Genomic DNA, 22,889 nt, shown 5'->3' with positions numbered 1-22,889 from the left:
TATTCTCAGAACCACAAAGAAGCTCAATATACCTTCTGACAGCAACCTCACCATGTTTTTATTTAACAAATGAAAAGAAAATGCCATCATCTGTTCCTAGTAGACATCATTCCGTAAGGGATATAGAGTAGGTTGCACCTGCCTTAAAAGCTATACACACCATGTGCCCAGGCACACACACAGAAAGATAGAGAGAGAGAGGGAAGGAGCTAAAATTTGGCAATAAGGAAATCTGGAATAAAATATTCTGAAACAAGCATAGCTTGATGCTATGGCTAACTTTCAGCAACATTCTGGAGGAAGCAAAGTTTATCTGGGGAAAATGTACTTGTACTACTAGTAGTTAACTAACACTTGAAGAAAACTTTCTGTGTGCCATGCACTCTTCCAAGGATGCAAATTCTTTGAAACCTTATACCAATCCCATGAGACAGGTACTGCTATTCTTCCCATTTTGCAGGTATGGAGACTGAGGCATAGAGCCATAGTTAAGTAACATGCCCAAGGTCACAAAGCTACTAGCAAGAGATAACTGAGATTTGAACCCAAGTAGTCTAATATCAGAAAGTGTGTGAAAGTGTTAGTTGCTCAGTCGTATCCAATTCTTTGCAAGCCCACAGGCTGTAGCCCACCAGGCTCCTCTGTCCATGGGATTCTCCAGGCAAGAATACTGGAGTGGGTTGCCATCCCCTTCTCCAGGGGATCTTCCCAACCCAGGGATTGAAGTCGAGTCTCCTGCATTACAGGCAGATTCTTTACTGTCTGAGCCAGTAGGGAAGAGTCCAGGCTCAAACCAGTACTGCTTCTGGTTTGATACTTCTCCACAAGTGATACTACTAATGCATGTCTATACTTCTTACACCCCAGGTCCTGTGCTGAGTACTCTACCTGCATTACTTCATAGATCTTTGGAATTTGGAGCTCTTAGCTCTAAATTATTATGCAGTATCTCATTCCTTAAAACAGCCCCATGAGGTAGTTATTATTGTATCCATTTTACATATTAAAACACTAAGGCACAGAGACATTAAATAATGTGACATACCAGCAAAAGTGTCACCTCCTTTTCAGCAATACCCCCTATACTTACTGCAAGGATCCATATAACATAAAAGAATACAGTGTAACTTAATATACAATTTCTACCTCGGGGCCAAGTACTTTCATGGCCTCTGTTCTAAAGTGTTAATGGAGAAAAGTGGTTATAATCTTTCCACCCTTCCCAACTCAAAAGGATTACAGTAACCTCTGCAGCATCCAGTGGCCCACTTTGGGCTCCACTTAGTAGGGAAACACACACCATACAACATCTGGCACCAGAAGCCTGCTTTCAGGGCTTGGGAGCTGTTTTGTTTTTTAATTTATTTTTAATTGGAGGATAATTGCTTTATAATATTGTGTTGGTTTCTGCCATACTTCAACATGAATCAGCCATAGGTATATATATGTCCACCACCCTTCGACGTCCCACCCCATCCCAGCCCTCTAAGTTGTCACAGAGCCCTGGTTTGAGTTCCCTGAGTCATACAATAAATTTGGGGAGCTGTTTTTAAGTGGTACCATATTTTGGTTTTTTTTTAATTGAATTATAGTTGATTTACAATATTGTGTAAATTTCTGCTGTACAGCCAAATGATTCAGTTACACATATACAGACGTTCTTTTTCTTAATATTCTTTTCCATTATGGTTTATCATAGGATATTGAATATGGTTCTCTGTGCTATACAGTAGGATAAAAGTTACCATATTTTGAATTTTGATTTTGTTTTGCTTTGGAATTGGTTTCTGGAAAAAAAAAAAACCAACCAAACAAACTAGCAAACCACGACTGGGGACCATCGATCTTAACCATTGTTTCCAGAAAAATGCTTCCTCTGTTTATCAGTGAAAATAAGCCTTTTACCACAACACCATCTTCATTAGCAGAGTGAAAAGTGACCACAAGGAAGGCAACCTGGGTGGGCTTACCTCCACTTGAAGGGCTGCGCATCCTTTCAGGAAGTCATTGATGTTGTTGGTGCAGTCAGCTTCAGTTTGGGGCTCCAGACAGTACTAGGGAAACACAGTCAAATGTCATTTGGAGACTGTCATCCCAAGCGGGACACATCATTGCATCATTCGCTGAGAACTAGATAAAGCAGGCTTTTCAAGGTGGGGCAAACATCGCTGTCAATCCAGGAAGAGAAATTAACCACTGAAGGAAGTGATGCAAAAATCTAAACGGTTGGTCTTGTTTCAAATGTCACCAAATCCTTAGCCCCAAGCCATCTCTACTGATAAACTTTCTCATGCTTTCTACCAAAGCCTGCTGATAGCAAATTAGAGAGACCCTGCAAGTTGTTTTCATCGTGGTTCCTGCTTTCAACCTATCATTTCCCTCCGTCTTCCTCATGATTATGTATTAAGAATTGTATTTTCCGCTTCGCTGTTCTTTACATTTGATCACATTTCTCAACATTTCCCCCACTATTTTATCGCTGTTTTCCAAGTTTGAGAAATTAAAAGTAAATCGGTACGTTCAATAAAAACACCAACTGCCTCAAGGAGGGAAATGACCTGTACTCAGTGTCTCATTCCCTCTGCTGACCTTAAGAAAATCATTTATGGCTCCACTTTTAAACTTACTTAAGATGCCCATTTTTAAAATTATTCATACTGGTGATCAGGGGCTTCCAAGATGCACAATTTTGGATTTTTAAAAATGAGTAAGGTTAGTTTCACTTTGAACACGTGTTGCATTCAAAACATATATTTGGTTTCTATTGTTTTAACAAACCCGTTGTGACATTTTGGATTCTTTCTCCTGATTGCTACACAGCCTCTCTTTCAATGGATACTTTATTTCTTTGAGAAGAAAATCCACACTAAATTTAGTCATAACCATCAGTAAGCACCCTGAATCTCTGTTACAAATCATCCCTTGACTCCACGGACTCACATGAACCCCAGGTTCAAAACATGTCCTCGGTACACAGGGAGGTACAACATGCGTCTCTATGACAGAGCCAGCTCGTGACAGGGGTGTTCTCCTTGTCCCCTGGAACCAGTGGTGTCACAGGTTTTTACTGGACTAACCTCCAGTGGCCAATCACTAAAGGATAACCTTTATTTTTTCCAACTACGAAAACAGTAAGAAAGAATGGTTAAGTCTCAGAAAGAGATAAAAGCAGGAGTGTCCCGTGACCCAGGCAATCGAAAATCTCCAGAGTGACATTACCGCTGCTCTCTGGTGCTGAGCAACCCCAAAGATACTGCAAATTTCCCTTACCTTTTCTACAGAGCCAGGCCTTAGTCTGTTGATCAGTTTGCACAGCACTACCCCATTTTTCAACGAGGACTTCAAGAACTCCTCCGGATCACAGATGGTCTTTTTGGGGGAATCTAATACTCCCAAGGATATGAGCCAGGTCACGATGCGCTCTTCTGGATTCATTACTGCAGACTGAACGCTCCCTAGCACCTCTCTGGGGCAGCTGCAAGGACTAAGCCACATCCGCGATTGCATCTGCTGTTGTCTTCCTTTTTATGAGTTCTCTTCTCGTGCTTGCAGAGCAAAGCTCTAAAATAACGTTCCTTGGACAACGGTGGAAGCCACTCCAATTCTGGGATTTGAAAACCACAGAGCTCACACTCAAAGAAGTAGAAATAGAATGAATGGCGGGGGGGCGGAGAGGGGAAATCCTGGATAACACTGGGTTTCTTTTTCAAAAGCTGCAAAACAAATTCACTAGGATTTAAAAAAAAAGAAGAAGAAATACATACACACACTCACACCCCTTCCCCCCCCCAAAAAAAAAAAACCAACGGTGCAAGAAGCTGTAAGGGAAGGAAGTGAGCAGGATGCTGGGGAGGGAGGAAAGAGAAGGAAGCAAGCGCTCTGGGAAAACAGAGGCAAGCCAGCACTTCAGGGGACCTTGGAAATGAGATACTCATGGGCCAGTCTGGGAAAATGCTGTCAATAAATAGTCTAGCCCCAGTGAAAATCTGGCTTCTGTCAAGAGGAAGATGCCAACTGGCTCTTAGGTCAGACAGATCTGAGCCTCGTGGGGAGCTGTGCTGGCACAACAGGGCTCAGAGAAGGTAAGCTGGGAAAATTCTTCCAAGAAATGGCCGGATGTCCTCATACTGTCTCACCGAGATAATGTGTCATGATCATTCCTTTGCAAAACACGTTGAATTGCATGGTGACAACATGCCAAGCAGATGAAGACTGTGCCTGCTGTCAGCCATCACTCTGTGTAAGCACAAACTAGAAGAATGGCATTTTACTTTGCAGCCAAAAAGCTATGTTTAGGGAAATAGACTAAGGATAACATCTGACATCCTGTTTACTTGCATTCTTGAGCGATTCTTTTTCTGGACCTGGTTCCACTACACAATCCAGCTGCAATGCCCTTAGCAAAGGCTCAGACACAGTCATATCGGCGAGTGAAAAGCACTTGGAAACAGAATTTTCTAGAACAAAAGAACACTTGTCCTCTGTCTACACTACAGTCTGAAGGTTGATGTTTCCCCAACAAGAAACACTTTGCCTTAAAAATATTGCTCTGGAAAAAAACTGGTCTATAACAAGAGATCTACACTATTCTTAAAACATCTTCATAACCAGTTATAATAGCCACATGATTAGGAAATGATAAGGCCAACAGTATAGCCTAATCTGGGCAAATGCATGGTACTCACCATCACTACCCTCTCCTAATGCATGGGATCCTGCTAACTTTCAGAATCTTTTCAACACAGTGACAGGCATCTACTACCAAATAATCAGCTTAGATAATCCTGCTACATGTTTGGGGAACTTCCCTGGTTGTACAGGGGCTAAGACTCCGCACTCCCTATGCAGGGGGCTCAGGTTCCATCCCTGGTCAGAGAACTAGATCCCACATGCCACAGTGAAGATCCCACATACCGCAACTAATACCAGGTGCAGCCAAATAAAATTTTTTTTAAAAAATCTGGCTACATTCTTTCAAAGCTTCCCCTTTTTACCTTGTCATAACAGTTATCCAGACTTGACTATTGTCATTTATTGATCTGTCTCCTCCACCAGAATGCAGCCTCCCCTAGGGGAGGGGTCTTGTCTGCCTTGATGAACACTGTCCCCAGCAGAGTGCCTGGTACACAGCAGACATTTTAATGACTTAAAACCAACATGTTTTCCATGCTAATGATTTTTGTACTTTCACTGAGGTATAATTGACATAATGAATCGCATATAGTTAAGATGTATGATTTAATGGATTTTGACATATGTATACATCCCATGATACAATCATACACACATACACACACAATTCAAAATTTTTTTCAGTCATCCTCAAAAAGTGTTATTGTGCCCTTTTAACCCCATCTTCCCTTCCTTCCCTTAAAATCCCAGACAACAAACAATCCTTTTTCAATCCTATAGATTAGTTTGCATTTTCTAGAATCTTATATAAATGGAATCATACAGTATGGAACTTTCTGTTGTCTAGTTTCTTGCAATTAATATCATCACTTTGAGATTCATTCATATTGTTGTATCTATCAATAGTTCTATAAGAAAGATTTGACCTCCAGATATTCAGTTTGATATAATTATATTTATGAGCAAAATAAGTATAGTTAATCAAAAGTTTTCATTCACTTTTGATCCATGACCAAATCTATGTAATGGAAATAAAACCAAAATCCATGTGTTGATCAGTGAAATTCTTAATTATAACCTGCTTAAACATACTTTGATATGTCATTTGACCAGTTTTCTCACAACTGCTCATCAAAATTGTATTCTACAGACAAACAAATCCGGCAGTATTATTGATGTATCACTTACATTTTTTGTTGAAGAATAAAGCCTAGGTAATTTCAGGAACCTAGCCCTGTTCAAAATAGGCTTGTGCCCACTGGGGTTATTGGGGTGAAAATCTGCCTTATTTTAGACATTGGCTATCGCAAATGACTGTAAGCTATACAGTAAAATCAGAAAGGCAAGGCCATCTCAAAGCAGAAGAAACACTCCTACTAGTATAAAGATTGGAAGTTAGGGTTGGTATGGGCAAAGAAAGCAAGGCATTCCAGGACCGTAGCAACCATACAGGTGAAATGACTAACCATGGAACCCAGGTCAATGAAAAGAAGTTGATGACCTGGGGGAACAGAGGGGAGGGTTGAAAGACAGGAGATCACAGTGGCACAAAGCGCAGGCTTTACGTAAGAGTATGAAAAAATAAAAACTCTATGCAAAAATTACCTTGTCAAGATTGCAAGAAGAGAATGGCAGGAGTAAAGGTGGATAAATGTATGCAGAACTTGCATGAAATTACCTCACTGACTCATTTAATTCAAGCAGAAGCCTAAGATTTCTCTTCCAGCATATGAATATTAGAGTCTATCCATTTTGATGAACAACATTATCTGCTCTCCTTCTGCTATACAGAAATCTAGCGATCGTTTTATCTAAGCACAGAGTCCAGTTCAGTCGCTCAGTCATGTCCAACTCTTTGTGACCTTATGGACTGCAGCACACTAGGCCTCCCTGTCCATCACCAACTCCCGGAGTTTACTCAAACTCGTGTCCATTGAGTCGGTGATGCCATCCAACCATCTCATCCTCTGTTGTCCCCTTCTCCTCTCGCATTCAATCTTTCCCAGCATCAGGGTCTTTTCAAATGAGTCAGCTCCTCGTATCAGGTGGCCAAAGTATTGGAGCTTCATCTTCAACATCAGTCCTTCCAATGAATATTTGGGACTGATTTCCTTTAGGATGGACTGGTTGGATCTCCTTGCATGCCAAGGGACTCTCAAGAGTCTTCTCCAACACCAAAGTTCAAAAACATCAATTCTTCAGCACTCAGCTTTCTTTATAATCCAACTCTCATATCCATACATGACTACTGGAAAAACCATAGCCTTGACTAGATGGACCTTTGTTGGCAAAGTAATGTCTCTGCTTTTCAATATGCTATCTAGGTTGGTCATAACTTTTCTTCCCAGGAGTAAGTGTCTTTTTATTTCATGGCTTCAGTTACCATCTGCAGTGATTTTGGAGCCCAAAAAATAAAGTCAGCCACTGTTTCCACTGTTTCCCCATCTATTTCCCATGAAGTGATAGGACCGGATGCCATGATCTTAGTTTTCTGAATGTTGAGCTTTAAGCCAACTTTTTCACTCTCCACTTTCACTTTCATCAAGAGGTTCTTTAGTTCTTCACTTTCTGCCATAAGGGTGGTGTCATCTGCATATCTGAGGTTATTGGTATTTCTCCCGGCAATCTTGATTCCAGCTTGTGCTTCTTGCAGCCCAGCATTTCTCATGATGTACTCTACATATAAGTTAAATAAGCAGGGTGACAATATACAGCCTTGACGTACTCCTTTTCCTTTTTGGAACCAGTCTGTTGTTCCATGTCCAGTTCTAACTGTTGCTTCCTGACCTGCATACAGGTTTCTCAAGAGGCAGATCAGGTGGTCTGGTATTCCCATCTCTTTCAGAATTTTCCACAGTTTATTGTGATCCACACAGTCAAAGGCTTTGGCACAGTCAATGAAGCAAAGATATATTTCTGCTTTATTGACTAAGCACACAACATGACACCAAATATGAAATCGATTTCATAATAACCTTAAAAGACAGACATTGAACTTTCTGAAAAGATGTTTTAAATCTGAGTTTTCTGAACAGGATTGTAACTTTGAATTTCTATAATCTTGGTATTGTATTCAAGTAATATTTCTCAGATTTGTTAAAAGGTGGCCAGTATGTGCTGTATTTTGCAAACTATATTTTTTGCAGATTTTTTCAAGTTAAAATTATATGTAGATTTCCTAAGATAAAATGGAACATAAATTATGAGCAAATTTTTTAAAAAGATAAAGCGACTACATGCCAATAAAATTAATTTTAAATTAATTAATTATTCTAATGCCCCCAATTTTTTTTTTTGCAATTTGAACCAAAGCTGTACTTTAGTTAATAATATTGTACCACATGTTAATTTTCTGAGTTTTTTTTTTTTTTTTACAACGTGGCATTTCTTTATATTCTCAGAATTGGATTAGAAGTTTCAAGCCTTATTCATTTTTTTTAAGATCACTAAGATAATAAACTTTCTAGACTTTTAGCAGTAATACTGGAAATACACCAAAATTTTGAGTGAATATGAGTTAAAAATGTAACATTCTGTTCATACTAAGTCAAACAAGTGGAATCAAACTGTCATAAACTTTTTAGCTAGGCAAAAATTCATAAGTTTTCTAAAATATATATTTTATACATATATTATATGTATGTATACAAAAGCTTTTCTACTATGCTTGATAGATAAAGGCTTGAGAAAGAACATCAAAAAAAAAAGAAAGAGACAAAGAAATTGGAAAACATAAACTAAATGAAATGGGAGCACTGAAGTCGATTTTTTCAAGTTGAAATTACATATAGATTTCACCTAAAATAAAGTAGAACATAAATTATGAGCAAATCAAATTTTTAAAAAAGATAAGACAACTATCCTCCTACAAAAATTAATTTTAAATTTATTAATTAGTGCCTGCTTCGGCAGCACATATACTAAAATTGGAACGATACAGAGAAGATTAGCATGGCCCCTGTGCAAGGATGACATGCAAATTTGTGAAGCATTCCATATTTTTACAATATTGTAAAGTTAAAAAACTAGATAAATAAACTAATTAAAATAATTAATTAATTAATTAATTAAATGCCCTCCACAAAATTTTTTTAGTATAGTGCTCTTTATTTTTTCAATTAATTAATTTCTTTTGACCGGAGGATAGTTATTTTACAATATTATGATGGCTTTTGCCATACAAAGAGCAAAGTTTTCTGGTTCTACTTCATATCCTCAATACCACACACCTTGGGCCACTGAAACTGCCTCATCACTGGCTTTTCCCCTTCATCCTCTCATCTTAATGAATTCCCTTGCAGAGCACAGTTTGGTTGATTTTCCAAAAACACCTCTGTAATAGTTTAATATTCCTGCTCAAAAACTCTCAAAGGCTCTCCATCACCTAAAGCAGTGATTTACAAATGACAACGTACAAAAATAATCACCTCTTGTGATGGAGGGAGGAGAAAGGCATGAGAGTGGGACTTGTGCCAGTTGGTAAATTGGTAATATTATATTAAAAATAAAAAGACCTACAGCAAATAAGGCAAGTGTTAACGTTTGTTAAAACTGGTTTCTGGGTACATTGAAACCCATTATGTCACTTTCTTTACTTTTCTGTGTTTGGAATAATCATAATTGATTTTTAAAATTTTAAATCTAGGGCACTTGTTAAAAAGATTTGGGGGCTCAATTCCCTAATACCCCAGTTTAGAGGATCTGCTGTGGGACAAAGGAATCTGTATTATTAAAGTATCCCCTTGATTCTGAGGCAGTGGACCAAGGTCACACTTGAAGAAACAAGTTGTTTTATAACCTTATGCTCCACCAAAATTTCTGCAAACACTGGTGATAATTTCAGTATTCACAAGAACAACAGTCCAACTGCATGATCACTCAGTTTCTTGACCTCCTATACCTGTAATTGATATAGTACCTCTCAGTCCCTCTTTTTGTTGTGAAAATGGATCTGGGCCCTTTCAGGCTGTGATCCTTTGCCAGCAGGTGTGATATATTTTATCTAGTAGATGGTGGTTGAAAGACCTGGCAGGAAGAAGGGGCTCTACTTCCTGTTTCCTGTGTGCTTCCTCCTGGTGAGACCACCCCCCTGCCCACCCCACCCCCACTAACACCCCACCCTCCACTTTCCTAGCAACCCCCTTCTGTGCACTGGCTTCTCAATGCACAGCGGGTGGCAGTTTCCCCTGGCACCACCCTTGGGTGGTTCTGTAGCAAAGTGTTTCTGGTGAGATACCTCCCCTATGAATGGGAAACATCCTAGAGAAGCACATTTTCAGCCAGTTCCAGAGGGTGGATGTCCAGCAAGTTCCTCTGACTCAGCACACTACAGGCAACTTCTCTAACAAGGCCTGGATCTCAGCTATACAGGGAAAGAGAGGTTATCACAGCTCCGTGAGTAGTGACTATTATATATTGTTTTTATATTGTCTGCCATTGTATATTATACCTGCTCTTCCTATATTCTTTTAAAGTTCCCTTGACTTCTTACTAGCCAATCTCTTATTACTCCAATCCCCTGTTATCGTTAGTAATTCTTTATGTTAAACTTTTCCTGTTAAAATCCCCCTGTGCTTTCTCTGTCCCAGGTGGACCCAGACTAACATGCTTCATCATCTTCAGTGAACTCACCTCCACTTTAGCTAACCACTTGCAAGGTCACACCTTGTACTTGGTCATCGAACAAACTTCTCTGCCTCCTGCATCATGAATTCAAGCGCTACATTTCCTAACCACAACCAACTGTCTTTTCAGCTTGTTTATTCAGTTACTCCCACTGCAATTAGTCCTTAGCCACATAGCGATCCTCAAAGCATGGTTTTCTAAGATGATTATACAAATTTACATTCTCACAAGCAAGGTATGATTTCCCGTCACTCCATATCATAGCTAACACTCCATATTACAGACTTTCAATTTTTTTTTTTAATTTTTGTGGGTGTGAAATTTACTCTTATATGATTACTAATAAGGTTGAGCCTTTTTTTTTTTTTTTGGCTGCACCACACAGCTTGGGGGATCTTAGTTTCCCAAGCAGGGATGGAACCCAGGACCCCTGCAGTGAAAGCACAGAGTCCTAACCACTGGACCACCAAGGAAGTCCCAAGAATTTTTTATACATTGATTGGCCATACATATTTCCTCTTCTGTAAAATCTTTGTTCATTTCTATTGCCCATTTTTTACTAGGTTGTTTGTCTTTTTGTTATTGATTCATAAAAGTTCATCATACTGGGAATTCTCTAGCAGTCCAGTGGTTAGGACTCCATGCTTCCACTGTGCAATGGGAAGAGGGGCGGGTAGGGGGTATCTGTGTTTGTTCCCAGGTCGGAGACCTAAGATCCATAAGCTGAAGGGTGCAACCAAAAAAACAAGTTTGTCACACCTTGTGGATACTAAATCAATGTCAGTTATTTGTTTGCAAATAATTCATTCTGTAGCACATTTTAGGAAACAGAGGTCCTCAATTTTGTAAATAAGATACTTTATCTCACTCTCATGTAAAACAAATGCCAAATTTGGCAGTCCAAGGCTAGCATGCAGCTTCCTAGTCATCAGAGATCCAGGATGCTACTTTTCAGTTACTTTGCCATTTTTAGCTTCCCACCTCATAGTTCAAAATGATTCTTTGTGTGAATTTGGATTAAGCAGTGGGTTTGTTGTTATTGTTGTGGCTGCACAACGTGTGGGATCTTAGTTCCCGGACCAGGGGTCAAACCCACGCCCCCAGCAGTGAAAGCACAGAGTCTTAATCAGTGGACCACCAGGGAAGTCCCCACAATGGTTTCTTAGATATCACACCAAGGCCACAAGCCACAAAAGAAAAGAGTAGATAAACTGGTCTTTCTCAAAACTAAAAATTTTGTCCTTCAAAGGACACCATCAAGGAAGTGAAAAGACAACTCACATAATGGGAGAAAATATTTTCAAATCATATTTCTGATTAGGGACTTGTATCCAGAATAAAAAAAAAAAAAAAAAACTCTTACAACAACAAAGAGACAAATAGCTAAAAATGGGTAAATTGTCTGAAGAGACATTTCTCCAAAGATATACAAATAGCTAATAAGCACAAGAAAGGATGCTCAAAATCATTAGCCTTCAGGGAAATGCAAATCAAAACCACAATGAGATTCCAGTTCACACCTATTAGGATGGCTATGATAAAAAAAAAAAAACACAGACAATAACAAGTGTTGGCGTGGCTGTTGCGAAATTAGAGCCCTCATACATTGCTGGTGGAAATGTCAAATGGTACAGCTGCAGTGGAAAACAGTTTTGCATTGACTCAAAATGTTAATATAGTTATCATATGTGCTAATTCCACTCCAAGAGAAATGAAAACATGTCCACATAAGATCTTGTACACAAAGATTCATAGCAGTGAAATTCATAATATTATTCATAATAGCCAAAAAGTGAAAACTCAAATATCTATCACCCGATGAATGGATAAATAAAATGTTACAAGTGAATATTATTCATTTTATAAAAAGAAATGAAGTACAGACACATCCTACACATGGATGAACCTTGAAAACATTATGCTAAGTGAAAGAAGCCAGTCACAAAGATCATATATCGTATGATCAGTTATATGAAATGCTCAGGATAGGCAAATCCACAGAGATAGAAAGTAGAACAGCAGTTGCCTAGGACTGAGGTGAGAGTCGAGGGGAAATAAGGATTGACTGCCAATGGATATGAGTGGGACTTCCAGGCGGGGAGGGGGAAGTGAAGAAAATATTCTAAAATTGATTTGGTGATGGTTGCCCAACTCTGTAAATATACTAAAAGCCATTGAATTGTACAGTTTAAATAGGTAAGTTATATACTATGTTAATCATGTCTCAACAAAATTGCTATTTTTTAAAAGGCCATTGTGGGACTTCCCTGGTGGGCCAGTAGTAGGACTCTGTACTCTCACTGCTGAGGGCCTGGGTTCAATCCCTGGTCTGGGAACTAAGATCCCACAAGCTGTGAGGTGCAGCCAAAAATAATAATAATAAAATAAAAAGGCAATTGTGATGAGCAAAAATAATAATAATAATAATTAAACAGACTGCTTGGACACTAGTCATGATGTCTGCATTCCAACCAAAAAGTCAGGATGCGGGACTAAAACTGGAACTCCTCCCTCCCCACACACAGTTTAATAAGGAAAATGTATAACTTACTGAAAGACTGAGGGAATATGATGATCTCCTTTGTCCCTACCATCTAGATTTAATCACTGGAAACATTCTGCCATATTTCACTTGCCTAAATAGGTACAGTGGCTATATTTTTGTAAATAAATGATTAAATAAGTTGCAGACATCCTATCACTTCACCCTAAATATTTCAGCATGCCTCTCCTCAAATTAAGGATATTTTCAACATAACCAAAATTCACTAATGCCATCCAATTTTCAGTTCATATTAAGACTTCCCCATTTGTCCCTAAAATGTCTTTCAGAGATTTTTTTTCAACACAGCATCCAATCAATTTGCCCCTCCTTGTGTCATAGAACTGAATTTGCCTCTAGGCAAAAATCTCTGAGTGACCATAGGGTTCTTCCCCATTTGTTTCCCTTCTCTTGGGGATCAAAGTCCTGTACTGCTGGTTGTCTCAGTTTCTGCAAAGAGTTGTTTCATATATTCTGACTGGTTTTCAAGTTGTTTATATTGGGAGGACAAGTCCATACCACATAATCCTTCATGGGTAGAATCAGAGGTTGGCTTAGCCTACATTTTTTTTTTTTTTTTGGTGTGCACCATTTTTAAAGTCTTTATTGAATTTGTTACAATATTGCCTCTGTTTATGCTTTGGTTTTTTGGCCACAAGGCACATGAGATCTTAGCTCCCTGACCAGGGATTGGCCTGCACCCCCTGTATTGGAAGACAAAGTTGTTGGGGGTTTTTTGGCTGTGCTGGGTCTTCGTAGCTTTTGCGTGGGCTTTCTCTAGTTGCGGTCAGCGAAGGCTATTCTTCGTTATGGTGCATGGGCTTCTCATTGCAGTGGCTTCTCCTTGTGGAGCACCGGCTCCAGAGCATGCGGGCTCAGTAGTTGTGGTGCGGGGGCTCAGTTGCTCCAAGGCCATGGAATCTTCCCAGACCAGGGAATGAACCCTTGTTGCCTGCACTGACAGGCGGATTCCAATCCACTGCGCCACCAGGAAGTCCCGAAGGCAAAGTCTTAACCACTGGACTGCCAGTGAAGTCCCTGGCTCAGTCTACTTTTAATTATGTCTTCTACATCATACAACAAATGAGACCTAATATAGTTTGTTCTTGTTCACTTATAATGGCTCTTTAGATATTAAGGATACTAACTTTTGGATATATATTTTTTAAATTGTTTCCTGGTTAGTATTTGCCTTTTTTACATTTTATTAATTTCTTAGCAATTACTATACAGAAATTTTAAATTTTGTACATAATAAAATATAACAATTTTTCCCTTTATGATGTACATCTTTTATATCATGCCTAAAGTTCTTCCTCAAGGTCATTTTAGAAACTTATCCTAGGAAAATAATGACAAGTTTGGAAGATTATAAAATCATAATCTACAGAACAAAAAAAAAGTTAAGAAATTAAGCTTCATCAAAATTAAGAACTTTTGTCCTTTGAAAACCCATTTGAAGAGGATGAAAAGACAAGCTACAGACTGAGAGAAACTCTTACAAACCATATATGTGATAAAGACCTACTATCTAGAATACATGTTAAAAAGTCTAAAACACCTTTTAATACATTTTAAACTCAATGTTCGGAGAAGGCAATGGCACCCCACTCCAGTACTCTTGCCTGGAAAAGCCCATGGATGGAGGAGCCTGGTAGGCTACAGTCCATGGGGTCGCTAAGAGTCGGACACGACTGAGCGACTTCACTTTCACTTTTCCCTTTCATGCACTGGAGAAGGAAATGGCAATCCACTCCAGTGTTCTTACCTGGAGAATCCCAGGGACGGTGGAGCCTGATGGGCTGCCGTCTACGGGGTCACACAGAGTCAGACACGACTGAAGCGACTTAGCAGCAGCAGCAGCAAACTCAATGTTAAAAAATAAACAATCCAATAGAAAATGGGCAAAAGACATAAACAGCTCTTGAAATAGGACATGTGGATGGCAAATAAACACATGAAAAAGATGTTAAATATCATTAGCTACTAGGGAAATGCAAATTAAAATCACAGTGAGATCTGACTACACACATATCAGTAGAGCTAAAATAAAAAACAGTGACAACACCAAATGCTGCTAAGGATGCAGAGAAACTGGGTCACTCCTATATCACTGGGGGGAATGTATAATGTTGCAGCCACTATGGAAAAGTAGTTTGTGGAAAAAAAAAGTTGTATGTTAAAAACCAATATGACATTGTAAAGCAATTATCCTCCAATTAAATATTTTTTTTAAAAATCGAAAAAAAAAAGTTGTTTGTAGTTTGTTAAAAAACTAAACATGCACTTGCCATCTAACCTAGCAATTATACTCCTGGGAATCTATTCCAGAAAAAATAAAAATATCAATATCTGTACATAAATATTCACAACAGCTTTATTTGCAGCAGCCCAAACTGGAAACAAACCAAATGTCCTTCCTTCAACAGGTAAATGGATAAACGAACTGTGGTCCATCCATATCATGGAATCCTACTCAGCAATAAAAAGGAACAAACTATTGATACACACAACAGCCTACATGGATCTCAAGTGAATGATGCTGAATGAAAGAAAAACCAATCCCCAAAAGGTACATAGTGTATGATTTCATTTATATAACATTCTTGAAATGACAGACACCCACAGGTCTCACAATGCCAGAGGTACAATATACACTTTTAAAAAAATATGTATTAATTTGGCTGTTCCACGTCTCAGTTATGGCATGCAGGATCTTTTAGTTGCTGCATATGGGGTCTATTTCCCTGACCAGGAATCAAACCCAGACTACCTGCCTTGGGAGCTTGGAGTAGTAGCCAATGCTTCCCTTAGAATCATGAGGGAAGTCTCTGGATTCATTTTAGTATCTCACACCTTGATTGGGCCTTTAGCATTACCAAGTCATCTTACTGTATTTCTCTAGTCCACTTACTCTTCCACTTTATCAGAAGATTATTGGCTTCTCTCATCAGATCTGCATCTTCCTCTCTATGCTCCTCACTCCCAGATGATGATCTTGCTTATTTAACTGAGAAAATTGAATCAGTCATCTCCCCTTCTCCAAGTCAACCAAGCTATCTGCATCTGTACTCATCTGCTCTGTCCTCCCTCCTGTTACAATCAATGAACTGTCGGTGCTCCTAGCGAAGATCAACCTCACCCACTCAAGGACTTTGGTCTTGCAATTACCCCCCCTATTTCCTGAAACAGTATTATCTTAGTCTGCTACTATAATAAGGAAGAACAAATCTTACTCCATATTGGATCCTTTAACCTTTATATTCTATTGCTTTTGCTACAAGTTAATCACTAAAGAGATGTTGCCTATAGCTTCAGTTCAGTTCAGTTCAGTTGTTCAGTTGTGTCCGACTCTGTGCGACCCCATAGATGGCAGCCCACCAGGCTCCTCTGTCCCTGGGATTCTCCAGGCAAGAACACTGGAGTGGGTTGCCATTTCCTTCTCCAATGCATGAAAGTGAAAAGTGAAAGTGAAGTTGCTCAGTTGTGTCTGACTCTTAGCGACCCCATGGACTGCAGCCTACCAGGCTCCTCTGTCCATGGGATTTTCCAGGCAAGAGTACTGGAGTGGGTCGCCAGTGCCTTCTCTGGATGATCCAGTGGATGTTGGCAATTTGATCTCTGGTTCCTCTGCCTTTTCTAAAACCAGCTTGAACATCTGGAAGTTCACAGTTCACATATTGTTGAAGCCTGGCTTAGAGAATTTTGAGCATTACTTTACTAGCGTGTGAGATGAGTGTAATTGTGCAGTAGTTTGAGCATTCTTTGGCATTGCCTTTCTTTGGGATTGGAATGAAAACTGACATTTTCCAGTCCTGTGGCCACTGCTGAGTTTCCCAAATTTGCTGGCATATTGAATGCAGCACTTTCACAGTATCATATAGCTTGAAGTAGACATAATGGTCCATTTTCCAGGACCCTGCCTCCTGAGCAATGAAGTTAAGCTAAAATATGTTAGCTCATAGGAAACATTCTGACCAGGCCCACCTGTGAAAGGCTGCAGGAAAGAAGACATCAACACATCTCCTCTGGAGTCTGCCAGAACCAGTAAATATTTGCAACAACTTATTGTCTTTTGGGGTTTCCCTGGTGGCTCAGATGGTAAAGAATCTGCCTGCAGTGCAGGAGACACAGGTTCAATCCCTGGGTCAGGAAGATCCCCTGGAGAAGGAAATGGCTACTCACTCCAGTATTCTTGCCTGGAGAATTCCATGGACAGAAGAGCCTAGTGGGTAACAGTCCATGGGGCCACAAAGAGTTGGAGACGACTGAGTGACTAACACACACACACACACACACACACACACACACACACACACACACACACACACACACCTCCCCCTCTTGGTACAATAAAAGAAACTAGCATCCAAACCTGGGCAGGATGTTTCTTTGGGACACTGGTCCACCATCTTCTCAGCCTGCTGGCTTTCCTAATAAAGCCACCACTCCTTGCCCCAACAGCTTGTTTCTCCAGTGATTGGCCTGTTGTGCTGCAAGCAATATGAGTTTGGACTCAGTAACACTGGGGCTGCCATAACAAAATACCACAGACTGGGTAGTTTAAACAGCAGAAAATGTATTTTCTCACAATTCTGGAGGTTAGAAGTCTAAGATCAAAGCTTCAGCAGTCTGGATTCTCCTGAAGCCTCTCTCTTCGGCTTGCAGATGGAGGCCTTCTTGCCGTATCTTCACGTGGACACCTGGCTGTTTACACATGTCATGTCTGGTGTCTCTGTGGCCTTCTTTTCTCATAAGAACTTCAGTCATACTGGATTAAGACCCACTCTAAAGACCTCAGTTTAACTTAAAACACCTCTCTAAAGACCTTATCTCCAAATATAATTACATTTCAAGGTACTGGGGTTTAGGACTTCAGCATATGAATTTTGAGAGGACAGAATTCAGCCCATAACAATCTCCATGTTATCAAATCCAGTGGTCAATTATAAAGACACATTAGTAGTTCTCAATGGCATTTGAAACATCAGATTACTCTCTCCTTCTTGAAATCAAGGTCACTACATATGGTTTGTTCAGGTTGTCCACTGCACAACAGCCTTATATCTAAGTAAGTGCCATTCACAATCATAGATATTTTAATTATTAGCAAAATGTTCATATTTTTTCAACTGGTGATTTCAATATCCATGTATATGATTAATTCAATATCCTGCTTTCTCAGTTCCTTGAGGAGAAATGAGTTTGGAGAGTATCACAGATTCAGTTTGTGGCATATTATCACAATTGAAATATCACTGTTATCACTATTGGTCATCCACCTACAGGTGCCCTTGAAAGCATTGAAGGAACTTAGAAATTTTTCGACAAAAAGTGAACCATGATGTTTAAGCCAAATACATTAACGACACTAAACAAATTGTAGGGTCTATTACAATTGAGACCAACCTCTTCAGTGTAAAAACATAAAACAGGAAAAGACAACTCATTTAAACTGTATATCTATGGTGATCAATTTCTTTTTTTTTTATGGTGATCAATTTCAAGCTAAACTTTTTTCTATATTGTATACAGTATCATATTTAAAAGAAAAGTTTATAATAATTAAAGAATATCATGGCTGTATTAGTTTCCTAGAGCTGCTATAGCAAATTATCACAGAACTTGGTGGCTTAAAACAACAAAAATTGGACTTCCCTGGCGGCAAAGTAGATGGGAATCTGTCTGTCAATGCAGGGAACACAGGTCTGATCACTGGTCCAGGAAGATCTCACATGCAGTGGGGGTGGGGGGAGCAGCTAAGCCCATGTGCCACAAGTATTGAGCCTGAGTTCTAGAGCTCACAAGCCATAACTAATGAACCGCTGTGTCACAATTACTGAAGCCCAAGAACCATAGAGCCAGAAAATCGCAACTGCTGAGCCTGCGTGCTGCAACCACTGAAGCCCATGCGCCTAGAGACTGTGCTCTGCAACAAGAGAAGCCCATGCACAGCATCTAAAGAGTAACTCGCACTCTCTGCAACTAGAGAAAGCTCAAGTGCAGCACTGAAGACACAGCACAGCCAAAAATAAATAAATAAAGCAGTGTGAAAAGAAAAACAACAAAAATTTATTCTCCCATAGTCCTGGAGGCCTGAAGTCTGAAATCAAATAAGGCCCTGCTCTCTTTAGACGTTCTAGGGGAGCCATTCTCTGGTCCTACCAGCATTCCCTGCCTTCTACCCACATCACTAAAACCTGTGCCTCTATCTTCTTTTTGGCCGCACTGCACAACATCCTAGTTCCCCAACCAAGAATTGAACTTGTGCCCTCCCTCTACAGTTGAAGCACAGAGTCTTAAGCACTGGACAACAAGGGAAGTCCCTGCCTCTCCTTTATAAACACACTTGTGATGGCATGTAGTGACCACCTGGAAAATTTGTAATAACCGGAAGGCCCTTAATCACCTCTGCAGAGATCCTCTTTCCAAATAAGATTACATTTACACATTCCATGGTCCTGACTATTCAGACTGGTGGGCTTCCCTGGTGGCTCAGCAGTAAAGAACCCACCTGCCAATGCAGGAAACCTGAGTTCCATCCCTGGGTCAAGAAGATCCCCTGGAGAAGGAAATGCAGCCCATTCCAGTATTCTTGCCTGGAAAATCCCATGGGCAGAAGAGTCTGGTGGGCTACAGTCCATAGGGTCGAAAAGAGTCAGACACGACTTAGCAACTCAACAACAACAATCCAGCCTAGTACAAATCTGCCTTTTCAGTGTTGCAAACAATATGTTAGAGAGTAATAATACAAATAGAAATTATAATTATGATTTATATTTAAATAAACTTCCCAGGTGGTGCTAGTGGTAAAGAATGTCTCCTGCCAATGCAGGAGATGTAAGAGATGCAGGTCGGGAAGATCCCCTGGAGGAGGGCATGGCAACTCACTCTAGTATTCTTGCCTGGAGAACCCCATGGACAGAGAAGCCTGGTGGACTACAGTCCATGAGGTCACAAAGAGTCAAACACAACTGAAGCAACTTAGCACGCAAACAATAAATATATAATTTATAAATACCTATATATATGTATTTATGTCATTAGTAAATATAGTATATAAATATAAAATAATAATAAAAATAAGCTAATACATCTAGGAAGGCTTAAAATGGAAATGACTGATGGTATGTAAGAAATGAGATATTGGAAGGGAGGTGGGAGGGGGGTTCATGATGGGGAACACATGAAAACCCATGGCTGATTCATGTCAATGTATGGCAAAAACCACTACAATATTGTAAAGTAATTAGCCCCCAACTAAAATAAATAAATTTATTAAGAAAAATAAAATAAAAATAAAATAAAATAAAAAAGAAATGAGATATTGATAATCTTTGATGTATGAGGAACTAAAATATGGAACTGAAAAGCTGGTTACTAAAATCTAGTAAGCCTCTTGTTGAAAGTATGCCATATATTTGCAGCAACGTTGCTGTTGTTATTCAGTTGCTAAGTCGTGTCTGACTCTTTGTGACCCCATGGATTGCAGCATGCCAGGCTTCTCTGTCCTTCACTATCTCCTGGACTTTGCTCAAAGTCATGTCCATTGAATCAGTGATGCCATCCAACCATCTCATCCTCTGTTGCCCCCTTCACCTCCTGCCTTGAATCTTTCCAAGCATCAGAGTCTTTTCCAATGAGTCAGCTCTTTACATCAGATGGCCAAAGTATTGGAGCTTCAGTGTCAGTCCTTCCAATGAATATTCAGGGTTGATTTCCTTTAGAATTGAATGTTTTGATCTCCTTACTGTCCAAGTGACTCTCAAGAGTCTTCTCCAACACCACAATTCAAAAGCATCTATTCTTCAGCACTCAGCCTTCTTTATGGTCTAACCCTTATATCTGTACCTGACTATTGGAAAAACCATAGCTTTGACTAGATGGACCTTTGCCAGAAAACTGATATCTCTGCTTTTTAATATGCTGTCTAGGATTGTCATAGCTTTTCTTCCAAGGAGCAAGCATCTTTTAATTCCATGGCTGCAGTGACTGTCTGCAGTGGTTTTGGAGCCCAAGAAAAGAAAATCTGTCACTGTTTCTGCTTTTTCCCTATCTATTTGCCATGAAGTGATTGGACTGGATGCCATTTTCTTTATTTTTTCAATGTTGAGCTTTAAACCAAGTTTTTCACTCTTCTCATTCACCTTCATCAGGAGGATTAGTTCCTCTTCACTTTTTGCCACTAAAGTGGTATCATCTGCACATCTGAGGTTGTTGATATTTCTCCTGGCAATCTTGATTCTAGCTTGTGCTTCATTCAGCCCAACATTTCACATGATGTACTCTGCATATGAGTTAAATAAGCAGGGTGACAATATACAGCCTTGACATACTCCTTTCCCAATTTGGAACCAGTCCATTGTTTCATGTAAGGTTCTAACTGTTGCTTCTTGTCCTGCATACAGGCTTCTCAGGAGACAGGTGGTGGTCTGGTATTCCCATCTCTTTACAAATTTTCTACAGTTTGTTGTGATCCACAGTCAAAGGCTTTAGTGTAGTCAGTGAAGCAGAAGTAGATATTTTGGGGGGAAGGGGGCAATTTCATTCTTTTTTCTGTGATCCAATGAATGTTGGCAATTTGGTCTCCAGTTCCTTTGCTTTTTCTAAATCCAGCTTCTACATCTGGAAGTTCTCAGTTCACATACTGCTGAAGCCTAACCTGAAGGATTTTGAGCGTAATCTTGATAACATGTGCTATGCTGTGCTTAGTCGCTCAGTCATGTCCGACTCTTTGTGACCCCATGGACTATAGCCCTCCAGGCTCCTCTGTCCATGGAGATTCTCCAGGCAAGAATACTGGAGTGAGTTGCTATGCCCTCCTCCAGGGGATCTTCCCAACCCAGGGACTGAACCCAGGTCTTCCTCATTGCAGGCGGATTCTTTACCATCTTAGCGACCTGGGAAACCCAAGAATACTGGAGTAGGTAGCCTATCCCTTCTCTAGGAGAACTCCCTGACCCAGGAATTGAACCGGGGTCTCCTGCATTGCAAGCAGATTCTTTACTAGCTGAGCTACCAGGGAAGCCCTGGTAATGTGTTAAATGAGTGTAACTGTGCTATAGTTTGAGCATTCTTTGGCATTGCCTTTCTTTGGGGTTGGAATGAAAACTGATTTTTTCCAGTCCTGTGGCCACTGCTGAGTTTTTCAAATTTGCTGGCATATTGAGTGCAGCACTTTCACAGTATCATCTTTTAGGATTTGAAATAGCTCCACTGGAATTCCATCACCTCCACTAGCTTTGTTCATAGTAATGCTTCCTAAGACCCACTTGACTTCACACTCTAGGATGTCTGGCTCTAGGTGAGTGACCACACCATCATGGTTATCTGGGTCATTAAGACCTTTTTTGTATAGTTCCTCTGTGTATTCTTGCCACCTCTTCTTAATCTCTTCTGCTTCTGTTAGGTCTTTGCCATTTTTATTCTTCATTGTGCCCATCTTTGCATGAAATATTCCCTTTGAATCTCCAATTTTCTTGAAGAGATCTCTCGTTTCCACTATTTTGTTTTCCTCTGTTTCTTTGCATTGTTCACTTGAGAAGGCCTTCTTATGACTCTTTGCTATTCTCTGGAACTCTGCATTCAGCTGGGCAGCAATAGTTCACCAGATACATTTCTGAATACTTCTAGAGCTCTCAGGATGTATTTAATTTCATCAATAATGGTCACCAATAGAGAAAGCAGTTTCCCCAAACTAAAATGTATTAAGAACTACTTAAGGACTTCCCAAATCACTGCAGATGGTGATTGCGGCCATGAAATTAAGACGCTTACTCCTTGGAAGGAAAGTTATGACAAACCTAGACAGCATATTAAAAAGCAGAGACATTACTTTGCCAACAAAGGTCCGTCTAGTCAAGGCTACGGTTTTTTTAGTGGTCATGTATGGATGTGAGAGTTGGACTATAAAGAAAGCTGAGTGCAGAAGAATTGATGCTTTTGAACTATGGTGTTGGAGAAGACTCTTGAGAGTCCCTTGGACTGCAAGGAGATCCAACCAGTCCATTCTAAAGGAGATCAGTCCTGGATGTTCATTGGAAGGACTGATGTTGAAGCTGAAACTCCAATACTTTGGCCACCTGATGCA

General features: G+C 39.9%; 1 protein-coding gene, 1 long non-coding RNA gene and 1 other non-coding gene across 15 annotated transcripts in view; 2 read left to right on the top strand and 1 right to left on the bottom strand.

Annotated features, from left to right (window-relative positions):
• Positions 1-3,468, bottom strand: part of ARHGEF6 (Rac/Cdc42 guanine nucleotide exchange factor 6) — a 112,666-nt gene extending 109,198 nt beyond the window's left edge. For all 13 annotated transcript variants that reach the window (XM_081564915.1, XM_081564916.1, XM_081564920.1 and 10 more), the window contains exons 1-2: positions 3,271-3,468; positions 1,971-2,054 (exon numbers count right to left, since the gene is read on the bottom strand). In XM_081564915.1, the coding sequence (XP_081421041.1) occupies positions 1,971-2,054; positions 3,271-3,435 (249 nt within the window). In that variant the 5' untranslated portion in view covers positions 3,436-3,468. The remainder of the gene's footprint in view (positions 1-1,970; positions 2,055-3,270) is intronic.
• A 5,060-nt stretch (positions 3,469-8,528) lies between these two features.
• LOC145537334 (U6 spliceosomal RNA) lies at positions 8,529-8,635 on the top strand. The gene has a single exon (XR_014076354.1). It is a non-coding gene; the product is annotated as a U6 spliceosomal RNA (small nuclear RNA).
• A 1,143-nt stretch (positions 8,636-9,778) lies between these two features.
• Positions 9,779-22,889, top strand: part of LOC145536170 (uncharacterized) — a 35,750-nt gene continuing 22,639 nt past the window's right edge. The window contains exons 1-2 of the long non-coding RNA XR_014075681.1: positions 9,779-10,026; positions 15,229-15,371. This is a non-coding gene — a long non-coding RNA (uncharacterized LOC145536170). The remainder of the gene's footprint in view (positions 10,027-15,228; positions 15,372-22,889) is intronic.

The sequence above is a fragment of the Giraffa tippelskirchi genome, chromosome X (genome assembly GCF_054371585.1).
Source record: "Giraffa tippelskirchi isolate mGirTip1 chromosome X, T2T-mGirTip1v1.2.pri, whole genome shotgun sequence".
NCBI classification, from domain to species: Eukaryota; Metazoa; Chordata; class Mammalia; order Artiodactyla; family Giraffidae; genus Giraffa; species Giraffa tippelskirchi.
This window is presented reverse-complemented; position numbering and strand designations above follow the sequence as displayed.